General features: G+C 42.3%; 1 protein-coding gene across 6 annotated transcripts in view; it reads left to right on the top strand.

Annotated features, from left to right (window-relative positions):
* Positions 1-14,611, top strand: part of DYNC1I1 (dynein cytoplasmic 1 intermediate chain 1) — a 246,181-nt gene that overhangs the window by 53,486 nt on the left and 178,084 nt on the right. For 3 of the 6 annotated variants that reach the window (XM_056857470.1, XM_056857468.1, XM_056857467.1), the window contains exons 5-6: positions 1,354-1,413; positions 2,682-2,797. In XM_056857470.1, coding sequence (XP_056713448.1) covers positions 1,354-1,413; positions 2,682-2,797 — 176 coding nt within the window. The remainder of the gene's footprint in view (positions 1-1,353; positions 1,414-2,681; positions 2,798-14,611) is intronic. The other 3 variants (XM_056857472.1, XM_056857471.1, XM_056857469.1) reach the window with 1 other exon arrangement.

Raw genomic sequence — 14,611 nt, 5'->3', positions numbered from 1 at the left:
CTCACTGGTAGCTTTGGAAACCTTCTTAGTCACATTGGCTGCGATCCAGAAAGCCCATTTATTAATCATTATTACTTAAAAGTCCTGTTTGCTTGCCCCTGTTTGGGGAGTTGAGACTCCAGCGTTACTGTTTCCAGAGCACCCTCCCATCACATGTTCATTGGTCTTAATCATAACAGACAGTACTATTCATGTGTTTATCACTGTGTGTCTGCAGAGGAAGAACACAACCCGAGTATTGTATGCAGACGTTTCACCATCTCTGCTGCAGCTTTATTTGGGGAGAGGCCATAGCTCAGTGGTAGAGCCTCTGCTTGGCATGCAGAAAGTCCCAGGTTCAATCCCTGGTATCTCCAGTTAAAAAGATGAGCCTGAGACTCTGGAGAGACCCTGCCAGTCTGAATAGATAGTACAAGTTGAGTATCACTTATCCAGACTGCTTGGGACCAGATGTGGTCTGCATTTCAAATCTTTCTGAATTTTGGAATTTTTGCATATACATAATGGGATATCATGGGATGGGACCCAAGTCTTAACATGAAATTCATTTATGTTTTAGATATACTTCATACACATAGCCTGAATGTAATTTTAAACAAGATTTTTAATAGTTTTGTGTACGTCGAACTGTCAGTGGCGCTGCTGAAGGCCTGTGAGTAATGCCTGCATGCCAGTTTAAAATGTTTGGATTTTGGTTCAGACCAGTTGTCGGATGTCCAGATAAGGGATACTCAACCTGTACTGAGCTTGGTGAACCAATGGTCTGATTCATTATAAGGCAGCTTCCTGTTTTCATGTCTGCACGCAGCAACCTATTTCTGCTTGCAGGCTGAAGTCTCTGAGGAGCTTCGTTGTGTGGATGTTCTAGTTCACGCTCAGAATCCTACCATGTGCAAGTGCGTTGGCTTTGAATGCAGGTGCATTTTTACACACGACTTCCCAGTGTGAATAAAGCCAGCACTTTGGACTGGATTAAAACTATTGACAGTAAACATCCAATTTAAAACCTGAAACCGATGTACCAATTAAGCACCTGAGACCCTTTGTTCTAGGTTTGTCATTTTTAATTGAGCAAAGCCGAACGCGAGAAGCCTCTTCATTTTGCCTTGGCAGTGTAACATTCTCTCGTTTGACATTGGTTTAATTACCTATTCGTGTCTGACAATGAACGCCGTGTGATATTTACCTGTGGTTCCCTGCTGTACTGTGGAGCTGTGCTCTCCCTGTTCTGTGCTTCCGTACTACATACGGCATGCGAGTTAGGAAGTGATTTCTTTCCCCCATCGCTTCAGTTAATCGTGTGCTTTTTTCCCCCACCCCCTTCTTGTGCTGTGCGGCTGATAACTACGCTAGGACCCTGCAGTGGGACACAGACCCTTCAGTGCTACAGCTCCAGTCTGACTCTGAACTTGGGTATTTGTCCACTCTTGGTTTTTTGTTTGTTTTTTAAAAAAAAGTCTTATTACTTACTTTGCAAGAATTATGTTGAAATTGTTTCTCGAATGGGCTTCTTCTGTGTCATCCCATGTGTATTTTTTTTTAAAATACACTGAATCATCAACATCCTGAATTGGTTTAAATTAAATTTACAAAAATTGGGAAGAGAGAAGTTAAAAACGTTCTGAAAAGGATTGCTTCTGATGATTTAATATCCATTTAAACGGGTGGGAGTGGTACCATTGACTTTTGGGGGAGAACGCTTGGGATGTTTCCAAAAGAAAGCTACTAGTTTCGTTGTAGATGAAATGTGGTTAGAGTGGCATGCATGTGAAAAGCATGACATGCATGTATAATCACATTGTATAATCACAGTGTATAATCACATGCATGTCTAGAATGTAAAGGCAAAAAAAATATTCATGTTGTTCTGTGTTCATTGTGGGAAATGCTCCGTTTTGTTCGTTCCTGACCCCAATATTTAAATTTTTGAATTCATATCCCACTTTCCTCCCTAATGGGGGTCTCAGAGCAGCTTGTCGCATCATTCTCCCCATCTCTGCCTTATCCGTACAACGACAACCCTATGAGGTAGGTTAGGCTGAGACTGTGGCAGGCCCAAGGTCACCCAGTGAGTTTCCATGGTAGAGCAGGGATTCAAACCTGGTTGCCCGATGTCCTAGTCTGACGCTTCAACCACTATGCCATGCCAACCTCAGTCTTTTAAATAATGTGCAAATGTAACTATAAATTCATTAGACCCTGGATGAGTAGTTTTAAAGGACTCAGACATCAAGTATAAAGCTGGACAACGGTCTGATTGACAGTCTAATGCACTGACACACCAAAAGGATGTTCTGCTTTAAACAGAGTTCAGTTTGGTTCTGGTAAAGATTCTGGTGATGTTAAAGAATTGAGCATTGCACATGACAAGGGAGGGTTGTGGCTAGAAAGTGCTTTAGAATGTGTGTCACTTCCATTCAGGTTCACAGTTTAATATTTGGAAGCTCCAAGTTTTACTTAAAAAATGGCGCACTAGTCATTGACCTACCAGGGGAATGTTCTGCTTAATGACAGTTGCAAGCTGTTCTGAACCCGATGCTGCTTTGCTGTGCCTCATCTCACCCCTCATGCAAAAAGTCAAATGCTCTGGAGGAGAAAATGCCATCTTACCAGACAACACGTTGTTTGTGGAAGCACACCTCAGTCCCCAACTAATGTTTGATTTTGTTTGCTTGTTCCAGCCGCCGCCTGCACAAGCTAGGTGTGTCAAAGATTACCCAGGTGGACTTCCTGCCTCGGGAAGTGGTCTCGTATTCGAAGGAGACTCAAACGCCTTTGTCTACTCATCGGTCTGAAGGTAGAAATGCTCATTCTAGAGTGTCTTAATTATTTTGCAATGTAATGACTTGGATCCATGTTGAATATTACTGAGACATCTGCAGCTCACTGCTGGATTGATTATTCAGAAGACTGCCTGCCTGGGACCTGTGTGTAGACTTTCCCTGCCCACTGTTCTCACTGGTTTCTCCTCCTGCCTCAGTTCCCTTCCTCTTCCTTTCCCTCCCCTCAGTCTTCGCACATCCTGTTCTAATGTCATCTTTTCAGATCTCTCTTCAGAGGAACTGAATCCTGTTCTTTTGCTCAGGGGCCTTGTTCAAAGACAGCATCCAATGTCTCCTTCCCTCTGTTCAGCCAGCTCCTTGCCTCTGTTCCACATCCTGCCTTTTTATCCTGCTCCTAGACTCTGTGGGAGGGGCTGTGGCTCAGTGGTAGAGAATCTGCTTGGCATGCAGAAGGTCCCAGGTTCAATTCCTGATATCTCCAGTTATAAAGGGACTAGGCAAGTAGGTGATGTGAACAACCTCTACCTGAGACCTTGGAGAGGCACTGCTGGTCTGAGTGGACAATACTGACCTTGATGGGCCAAGGGTCTGATTCAGTATCAGGCAGCTTCATATTTATGCTGGGTTTTTTTTCTAAGCAAGCTAACCTGTTCTTTCTTTCTTTGATACTACACAGCCTGCTGATGAGGCCGTTTTTATAATACCTCTCATAGTACAGTAAGGTTACTTAGAGAGTCAGCGTGGTGTAGTGGCTAAGGTGTCAGGCTAGGACCTGGGAAACCCAGGTTCAAATCCCCACTCACACCATGGAAACTTGCTGTGCGACCTTGGGCCAGTCACACATTCTCAGCCCTGACCCTGGCTAGTATTTGGATGGGAGACCTCCAAAAAATATGAGGGTCGTGACACGGAGGCTGGCAATAGCAAACCACCTCCGAATGTCTCTTGCCCTGAAAACCCTCCCGGGTCTCCATAAGCCAGCTGTGACTTGACAGAAAAAATAAAAAAGGATACCTATGCACAAAATGCAGAATTAACACATCAGATGCAAAGGAAGCAGCATTTCTCCTTAAACATAACCTTGAGGGCGATCCATTCCTGCTCACTGTTCATACGTGTTGTAAAGGGATGCATCTGAAACACACTGTACATGGTACAGTCTGCACCTGTATACTGCAGGAAGCAATCCTGAGCATTTCCCCAGAATAGTTAGAAAGTTCATGCTGTGACATCACAGAGAAGTAGCCCACGACAGGATTTTTTTCCAGCTAGTAGTTTATAATTAATACTGCAATTAATGCTGAGCTTTTTAAACTGCCATGTTTAGGTTGCAATGTTTTCAATTGTTCATTGCTGTATTTTCTGTTTTCTAAATTTAATTCATAGGCTGCCTTGAAGGCCAATATATTGGAGAGATGTATAGATTTTTTTAAAAATGAAACATAAATCAGAATCTGCACATTATCAGGTGTTGTTGCAATGAAAGTATTTTGTATGGGTTTGATAAAAAATTGCAACCGGAGAGACAGGAATGGACTTGAAAATGCCTCACTTAATTACCTCAGTTTCTTAGGAAGAAAGATGTGTTGGGATGATCTTTTCAAATTTTTAGCAGGGGCCAGCACTCACAGTCCCTTAAAATGATAATCTAGGCATAATGATCTCACATCCTAGTTTTTCTCTTTTAGGTTTACAGAGGACAGTTTTATCTTAGATGGCTTTTATAATAGCTGGGTCACATCACAGATCATCATTCAGTGGACTTGGTCACATGACAAAAGTGATCATACAGACAAGTTGCACTCATATTCATAGAACTGCAGGGTGCTGCATTCTTTTTTGCTGTCAGACATAAAGTGTGGGAGGTTCAGAAGAAAGAAAAGGAACATAAAATGTAAGCTGCCTTGGGCAATAAAGGAGATATGTCAAGGCTATGTACTAGACCAGGGGTGTCGAACTCATTTGTTACAAGACCCGGATATGACATAAATGTCACTTGGTTGGGCCGGACCATGCCTCACCAGCCCAGGTCGGGACTGGAGGAAGGTGGCCATCTTGGCTGGCTCGCGGGCCAGATAAGAGCTCTGAAGGGACTGGATCCCGCCTGCGGGCCATATGTTTGACACTCCTGTACTAGACCCTTTATAGTGTATACTAACCTCAGATAGAAATGTAATTGATTCTTCCTGCTATACATCACAGTTAACCTCCAGATTTACCCCATTCTGTGACTGTCACTTTTTTCGTGATCTGTTTTCTCTCTTTTAAGACGTCTGCAAGATTCAGACCTTTCTCATTTAGATTGGCCTTGCAGGCAACGTGTTATTCTCAGAGGGTTGGATCCAGCCAGCTTTTTCACACAACTTTGGCCAGTTCCGCTCCATATGAGACTCCCTGCCACTCATGGATTTTGACCACGCAGGTCCCATGGAGAAGTTGGTTGGATTCAGCTCGAAAGTGTTCCAGGTGACTAACCTGGACATGTAACAGTTTCCATCATTTCCTGCCACCTCTGTCCCTGGCGGAGGGTTGGAAGCTCCCTTTCTAAACAAGTAGTTGCATCCCTCCAATTGGTCTTGTTGTTCATTCAGTAAATAAAGATATCTTACTTCTATAAATCAGTTTGACTTCTGTGGGAAATCTGTAGTTTCTTTAGCCGAGGAGAAGCAACGATGTTAGTTTTACTTGCTGTACAGTTGGGGATGTTCTTGTGTGTATGCCTTCTGTCCATTCATTAGAGATGTCTAGGAGCTGGGGGAGGTATTGTACCTGGCACAGGGATACTGCTGAAAAGTACTTCGACTCCTGTGGTGAAATTATCCTCTATTCAGCTGTAATGCGTAGGAGTGTTCACTGTTTAGAGTGGTGCCATCATGTTGTGAGGCTCTGCACATTTCCAAGCAGCTGCTGGGAACATGGGCAGTGATTAAATTTCTACGAACTTCCATTGTGACAAGATTAGTGTTGATTTTCAAGAGCTGAAGCCTCCTTAGAAGGATTACCATATGCTCCTTAGGCTAGTTCCTTTGATTCTAGTGTGGGGGCACAAACTGCAGTTAGGCAGAGATGATGCCTCTCAAACAATCCTCAGATTATCAGAATCGCTTTTCCCTTTTGCATTCCTATTACATTTTTATATCAAGGCACGACTCGTGGTGTTCTCTGCCTCATTTTGTGGTGGTGGCAAGTGCCGTCAAGTCACAGCTGACTTATGGCGACCCCGTAGGGTTTTCAAGGCAAGAGACGTTTGGAGGTGGTTTGCCATCACCTGCCTCTGCATGGGCTGAGAGAGTTCTGAGAGAACTGTGACTGGCCCAAGGTCACCCAGCAGGCTTCACGTAGAGGAGTGGAGAATTGAACCCGCTTCTCCAACTTAGAGTCTGCTGCCTCTCTTAACCCTTACACCACACTGGCTCCCATTTTTTTCTCCCCCAAATCCTGTGAGGTAGGTTTAGCAGGTAGGTTAGCTTGAGAACAGTTTTATGAGACATTTTAAGCTGTGGAATGTTTTATGTTTTTATTCTTTATGCTTTATGGTGTTTTATTTTGTAAGCTGCCTGGAGGAGGTTCTCCAGAGAGGCAGCACAGAAAATTTTCTAAATAAATAAACAGTAATTATTACACCACGTTGGCTATATTATTACTTTACATATTCCCGAAATGGTCACAGTATAGAACACATTTTGGGGCCAAACCTGGTGCTGTCAGTAGACAGGGGTTAGGAGAATGTTATGCTGTGGTAGTCCAAAAAAAGAAGGAAAAATGGGCTTTGAGGAAGGATTTGACTGTTGGTGGATGGATAAAGTTAGAAGGTGATTTTACAAAGAAGAAAGAAGAGGAATATGGAATCACTGAAGCAGAATCATGTACATTTGTAACTCAGGTGATATAAATACTGGCTGCTTAACTTTTGTTTGTGCTACATGGTTTCAAACTATTCTAAAACACTGTTTCTTTTTCAAAAGATGGAATTAAATTGCAGTGCGTCTAGAGCTAACTGCAGTATTTTCAATTGGTTGAAAAGCTGTTATTTGAAGCCAAGCTAAGCCCAAGCTGTGACCAGTAAGCATAAGACTGACTGGAAATTAAAACTGCGGAGTGCTTTGGAAGCAGAATCTATAAATGGTACAAGTTTATTCTCTTCTTTCAGATATCAAGGTTTTCAAAAGGACTTTTATCATGGGTTTCAGATATTTACGACGAGTGCCCTCTAGTGGTTTAATTGGAAACTAATACTGTGGATAAAACGGAGAAGAAAGTGATTAGATGGTGCGACCAAGGCACCGAAGTTTAAACACAGTTCTGCCCCAGTTGTGCAGAAATGGTGGGGCAGGAGTCTGATTTCAATAGAAAGTGGAGAGCAGATGGGGAATGAAAAATTTCCCTCTCTCAGCAGAGTCCCCGCAGTTATCTTCCTGAATGCTTTTCTGTTCTCCTTAGACTTTTTTTCTTCTTCTGTGACATCTGTTTTGGGTCTGAGGTTGCACTCCCGTGCACACCTACTTCGACGTCTCCTTGAAGTCAGAATAAACATGCAGAGGGTCACAATCTACAGCTGCATCTCATACCCACCACATTCTTCTATAAATAGATGACTTTAACCTCCACATTAGCTGTAATTTTCTTCATTTCTTTACAATGGCAGGATTGAAAGGAATGGAGGTTATACTCATTTATTTTAAATGCCCTGCCTCTCTCTAACCCCTCCCCCCACTTTGATGAGAACAAACAATTCTTACATTATTGGTGAAAAAGGGGTTAGACATCATCATGGATGAGCCTGACTATCTTTAAATAGAAATCCACCTTCAGAATTGGTGTCTCCCTGTTATCTTAGGGGCCGTGGCTCAGTGGTAGTGCATCTGCTTGGTATGCAGACGGTCCCAGGTTCAATCCCTGGCAGCTCCAATTAAAGGGACCAAGCAAGTAGGTGATGTGAAAGACCTCTGCCTGAGACCCTGGAGAGCTGCTGCCGGACTGACTTTGATGGACCAAGGGCCTGATTCAGTATAAGGCAGCTTCACGTGTTCAGTTATTCAGTGTACAGAACTCTGTCCTCATTTCCATTCATTCATTATACTATCCCAATGTAATTACACCTCTATGCAGGAGCACTTTGAACATTCACTATCACCCCTCCCCCAATTTCCTAAACAAGGTTGAATATCCATTTCAGTCCAGTGATGACCATTGCTTCCGGAAGAAAGTGAATAATACTTTTAATACGTATGATTCATGTGACTCTCCCCCATTAAGTGCGTACTATATAATGCTTATTGAGTGGATGCAACATGGTGGCAATCATTGCATTGAAAGCAACAGGCCTTCTGTTTCTTATACTGTAAGTACAATTTCAGCAACTGAACATGCCATTCAGTAGAAGCAGTCGAATAACAATTTCTTTTCAAAAATTAGGGTCCTGATTCTGCATGGCCATATCACTTCTGTAAGTGTGCTGTGAGTGACACACCTAGTGAATGCCTAAAGGTTTAATCTGGCACGCGAGATAAAGTAGTGCCAAATTGAATGATGAGATTTCTTTCTCCTTGATGGCACCCAGAGGATAATTCTGTGAATGACCGGAAGCTCGATTGATGCTTCCACCAGGTGGGCAGGATCTGGTACGCGGCCCACCAGGGGCTCTTCCAGGAGCTTCCACCCACTGCCTCCTTATCAGCGAGGCTTGCTCTGCCGTCTGCTACAGAATGGTGATATCTTTCCCCACCAGAGAGCTCTGTCATTATGTCCTAGGGAGCAGATTCAGCCTTCCAACCGTGCGGCTATCAATCTGGTCTTTAAGTCCAGCATCCCAGTTCAAAGCATTAAACCGAATGAGCTGCTGGGACACCTGGTGGCAATTGGTGCAAACTGAGAGCTAATGGCCTTGACCTCTGGGTCTTCTAACTAGCTGCAAGTCATCTCCCTGTGCCTTTGCCCTCTTATTCCTACCCTGACATCCGAAACCAGTATTGAGCTGTGCGTTGGGAGGGGAGTCTGGTGACACCTGTATGCAAATCGGAGCCCAGCTGGAATTTTTCTTTCTTCGCAGGGAAAGAGCACAGCACATTTAATCCATGAACAGCTCTCCGATCAAGCTGTTTTCTCATGCAGTATAGACAAGAACACACTCAGGTATTTTGTTGACGTGCCATAAATGTCTACTGGTGGAATAGCTGCCGATACACGCACTCACGTTCATGAGAGCGTAAAAAGAAAACTTAAATGAAAAACATCCACGGCCGTTTTGCCAATTTTTTTTTAAAAATCAAATGTCAATGGATCTTTAAGGATTTGGAAGGAACGAGGTCACAAAATGGGGTTTACTGGCATCAAAAAGGGTTTATTAACACACCAGCAGATAGGTATAAAGAGACTGACCATATTTTCTTGAGACAAAAACGGGACATTGGGATGGCAAAAATGGGACAGGGGTTATGTAATATTAGTGTAACCCGATCGGAGCACTTTTTCTGTGAGAATTTACCCAGCCATGCCTGCGTGCAGCGTCAGAAATGCCAGAACGGAAGGAAACAAAACATTGGAAGTGTAATGAGGTGCAAAACGGGACAAAATTGACATTTTAATTAAAAAGACAGGCCAGCCGGGAAATATGATAAAAACGGGACTGCCCCTTTCAAAACGGTAGGTATGGTCAGCCTAAGTATCAACAAAAGGGAAGCAATGCTCACAGAGCAGCCAATGAGTATAAACAGGAGGGAAACAATGCTTAAACAGCCTCCTGAATGATGCTCAGAGTTCTCTCTGACCCGGCTGAAGCAGCTCTCTGATTTATACGCCACAGAAGATTTTACACCTATGTTCTTGATCAGCCATTGCTTACCATTACTTACACATCACAGCCCTCCCCCTAATGTTGGCTGATGAGCTTTGTGATGGCCTTTGCTTCTGTACCTATTAAAGGCAACTTATTCCCAAATTTAAAGGAAGGGAAACAAACCAATAGTTGTTTGTGGCATTTGGGTCCAAAAGGTGAGTTAGGCATTTCCACTACAGTGATGCAGAGAACTATGTGGCTTGTTTTCTATCGGGCATTCTGAACGACAGCTTCCCTATCTTGGTAATGCAAGTGGCTGTAACCTTAAATTTATTAATACCGTCAACTGACCAATCACATGCCAACACATCAAAATTTCCAGACTCAATCGTTTTCCACCCCAGAATCACAGACTGCCCATACAAAAAAAGGGGTAAGATCAATAGAAACAACCCCTGGTTAAAATTATCACCTTAAAATTGCTAAAATTGTAAAATATTCTAACGATCATTCTCTAATAAAGTTCTGCATATTTTAGTAGCAACAGCGCAGAACTTGGCAGTTTGGAGAAGTGGCTGTAACCTTTTTCTGCCCACATTTTGATAATTATTTTTAACACGACCCTTTACAGCAGCTAAGATTGAGGAACAAAGAGCCTTTTCAGAGTATAAGGAGTGTCATGCTACAAGTTGTACTTGTATACTTTTGCTCATTTTTAAAAGGTTTGAAACGTTGCAACTAGTTTAATTCAACTTTTGTAATGGTAGTCAAGGTGAGGTTCTTATGAAATGCCACTTGTAAAACTTTTTTTTGGCCATTGCATCTGACCCTTGAGTGTGCCTAAAAAAGCCAGTCAGGATGCAGCAGGACAGTATTGCTGTTCAAAACTAATGAGACCTGCTTGTCCTGATCCAAAGGACTAAGAAATCCTGTGAATCCCAGGGGGCTGTTGAACTGTTTCTTGAACAGTAAACCACCATGCTACATTGAAAACGAAATTTGAAACTGAAGTCATATGACATTTGGGGAGGGAGGCAGAATTAGTTTTTCAAAACAAAGTCAACAACTGCATGGGGAGGGGCCGTGGCTCACTGGTAGAGCATTTGCTTGGCATGCAGAAGGTCCCAGGTTCAATCCCCGGCATCTCCAGTTAAAGGGATCAGGCAAGTATGTGATGTGAAAGACCTCTGCTTGAGACCCTGGAGAGCCGCTGCCAGTCTGAGTAGACAATACAGACTTTGATGGACCAAGGGTCTGATTCAGTGTAAGGCAGCTCCATGTGTTCATGTGTTCACGTGGGAATTTTGCAGGCACCTAGCACATGACCCTGTGCAGAATTAAAGGACCAAATCTCATTGGATGCTGGTGATCAGTGATTGGATTCCAAGATGTGAATTTTCACTACAAAAAGCAGTTGTGGGGGTTGCCAATACGGATGGAGGCTCTGGCACTTGAGAATAGAGAATCCAATTCTTCCCCTGCTTTCCTCACTCAGAAATGCCTTTCCCAGCTGCTTTAAGTGCCAGGTAAAACAGTCTGTTTCCCCCAAGCTGATAGTTTTAAAAAATGGTGCTTGCATAGGAGAAAGAGTTGAATTCTGTCTTCTCTAGCACTACAGCCTCAGTGCATTTTGCCCTTCCCTGTGGTGGCTTTTCAATATGCACATCTGGTGAATGTATCATGAGCATTTCGGCCTTTATGGTCTCCTAAGCGAAGCCCATTGAATTGAAACTTGGCTTTGCAACATCCATGTTGATAACTGCAGGTCTGTATAATGTGTCACCCAAGCAGCCAAATGCATCTGAGTAACCATGTCTGTTGGCCCACCTGCCGCTTGATAAACTTCCTGTTTATTCTGCCTCTCTGGGACAGCAAAATAAGAGGTTTCAAAGCACCACCATATCAAGGCTGCTGAGATGCCTTTAACTTGTTGAGTTACAAGTTGCGTGGGCTGCCGAAGAGCGCTTTTAGGGATCAAATAAAAATACCTGCATTATTCATCCTTAGCACTTAATTGGTTTTCTGGGCCAACACAATTTGGGAAATGTTTTTAGGTAGATCTACTGCTGGTAGAACAGATGGGACACATAGCAGAAGCGGAAAGCATGTTAATACTTCTTTTTAGTACATCATCTTCACCTCTGATTTTAGATGGGCTTCTTGGAATGTTTGATTCAGAAGGAAAAAGGAATCGCTCTAGTTCAAGTCATAGACTTCATGTTATTAACAAGGCAAGTAAATATGGGCATGTTGGATGGCTGAAAAGTCATATGTCCTGCAACTCCCTGCCACTGCAGTTCAAAAGTGGGCTCGGACAAATAACTTTAGCCATCCACAAGAACTTCATTATTTCTTGTCATTGGCTTATTAACAGAAGAGGTCACCTGCCCAGAGTCAAAGTAGAAATTTCATACACAACAGACTTTTGAAGAAATCAAGGGAATGGCAGGTATTCTATTTTCCATTAAAATGTTGTCCGTTCATTTTTTTTAACCAGATTGATATTCTGAACTTGAAAATATTTCAAAAGAAGTATTGTTGCAAATAGTATTTTAATACAGGATTCATACAAAGATCCCAAATATCTAAAAACACTTCAGGTGTTAGTAATGGCCCTTACAGTGTTAGGTAAAATTGAGCATACATAAAATGCAGAAGTTGATAGGAAATAGCAATAAAAACAAGCGAGATAAAAATCGATTAAGGAAAACAATAAAATTGTCTACCCCCTCCCCAAACAAAACAACAACAAACATAGAAATCAAGCAACAGCAAGTCAGATCTCCAGCATGGTTCTAGCTCAAATTTTCATAGCAGCCAAAGCATACAACACCAGATGGTCGAACTAATCTTTCATGGTTGAACAAATGTTTAATTGGGTTATTCCAGAAGTATTCTCTTGATTTGTCCATATCATTTCTGCAGTCATGGGCAAAGCTCACTGAGTGGTGATTCCCCTTCCCCTTGTTTCCTCTGTGGGCAAGTTCTATGGTAAAGTCAGTCACATGTCTACGATAATATTCCTATGTATACTTTCTTGGTAGTAAATCCAAGTAAATTAGGTGGAATTTATTTCTGTATAAGCGTCGGTAAGATCAGCCTGCAAACTTCTTTAAAAAGCAAAGCTGCTTTAAATTGTAGGGCTCTATAAATGATAAATAATGATTACTGTATGTCTCAGAACCCAGTTATTTTTCTTTCAGAGTAAATCACAGTTATAGTCAATTATACATTCTGTAGTTTTTATAGATTTTTTAAAAATAAAAAAACCTGTAAATGTTTTCGTTAGGATGTCTTAAAAACATTTATACCTAATGTTTTTCCTATCACTGCTGGTAGTTTGAAACTTCTGGGTTCCTGATTGTCCGAAAAGAAATAGACACCCCCTGATCTAGATGATAGCTCCAAGAGTCCATCCTTACAGAATGGTGATTAAAATGGAAGATTGACAGATCTTTGCTGTAAAATGCAGGCTGTGAACACCATTATTCTCTTATTTCCCCATGCTCCCTACTTAAGAGAAATGGATATCTGATTTATATTGTCAGTTGTTAAAAAAATGTGCCTTCTTCATTAGCAACTCCTTTTATCAATCTACCGAATAACAGATTCTTCTTAGGGACTGGCCACATCTTGCAATAATTTTATGAGTAATACACATTAAACATGATACTGTTAGTCATTCTTGAATTTCCCCCCCCTCCCCACAGTGTTTGCAATGTAACCAAAGGCGTTTGTGTTATTATTGGTTTTGACAAACTGGATTGTGCCTTGGCCATTGTTAAGCAGTTCTGTCTGCCCCACCCCCACAACCCACTGAGAGACAAAGAATTTTTAATGAATTTAATTAAAACTTTATGTGGTTCCTGGAGTAAACCTCCAGCTGCTTTGCCATTCTTTTTGGATGAAGGAAAGTTTCTTTAATGCATAATGATGTGTTTTATACGAGATATGTTTCAACCTCCTTCCTAGTAGCCCAAGGTCGTTTTCCATGTATGTCGCGGTGGTGAAGTATTTTATAAACAGTCTCTTAAACATCACAGTTAACTACTGAGTCAAAGTTTGATCCAGTATGTTAACTATACTGTCAACGACAGTTCCTTTTGGATCAAATGGGGCAGTGATTTGGCAGCCATCTTGATGGCTGCCATGATCTAGCCACCCTGTTGTTAGAATGGCGCTACAGGTTGTGACACTGAAGGTGGAATGAAAACCAGAACTGGGAGCGGGTTCAGAATGTGCTCTGTAAATCTTTAGAAACCCACCAAAAGCACAGTAGAGTCATGTGCTGCCAAAAGGAAAATCACAATCTGGGTTGCAGGTTTGAACTAGGTGAGGAACCTATTTTTCATATGGGTATGTTTGGCCATGGGAGGAGGAGGAGGAGTTAGTTTTTATATGCCGACTTTCTCTGCCACTTAAGGGAGACTCAAACGGGCTCACAATCACCTTCCCTTCCCCTCCCCACAACAGACACCTTGTGAGGTAGGTGGGACTGAGAGAGCTTGAAGAGAGCTGTGACTAGCCCAAGGTCACCCAGCTGGCTTCATGTGCAGGAGTGGGGAAATAAATCCAGTTCACCAGATTAGCCTCTGCAGCTCATGTGGAGGAGTGGGGAGTCAAGCTCCAGATCAGACTCTACTGCTCTTAACCATTACACCACGCTGGCTAGACATCAAGCTATACAGTATATTGCTCTGAAATTATCGTGATGAAGAATGCTTTCATTGTCATGACAGAAACGAAATCCAGGTTAGAAAACAACACCTAGATGGTAAAACAGAACAAAAAATCCAGGCTTATTATTATTTTCCTTACCAGATAACGGGGAAAAAACAAGCCCACAAATATTCGTGCCTCTGTTAGAACTCATATCACTTGTAATGGAGTTCTTACAATCTTGGTGCTTCTTGTCTTGCAGGAAGGTGGAGGTGGAGTAGATATGTCTGGAGGCACTATGGAAGGTAGAAAGTTTGTTAAACACTCCGGCTGTAACTCTATTGAAATTATTTAGGTGTAAGGTCTATTTAATTCTAAGAGACTTCCTTATGAG

Source organism: Euleptes europaea, chromosome 11 (genome assembly GCF_029931775.1).
Source record: "Euleptes europaea isolate rEulEur1 chromosome 11, rEulEur1.hap1, whole genome shotgun sequence".
NCBI lineage: Eukaryota > Metazoa > Chordata > Lepidosauria > Squamata > Sphaerodactylidae > Euleptes > Euleptes europaea.
The sequence above is the reverse complement of the archived record's forward strand: the minus strand, read 5'-3'. Positions and strand labels throughout refer to the sequence as shown.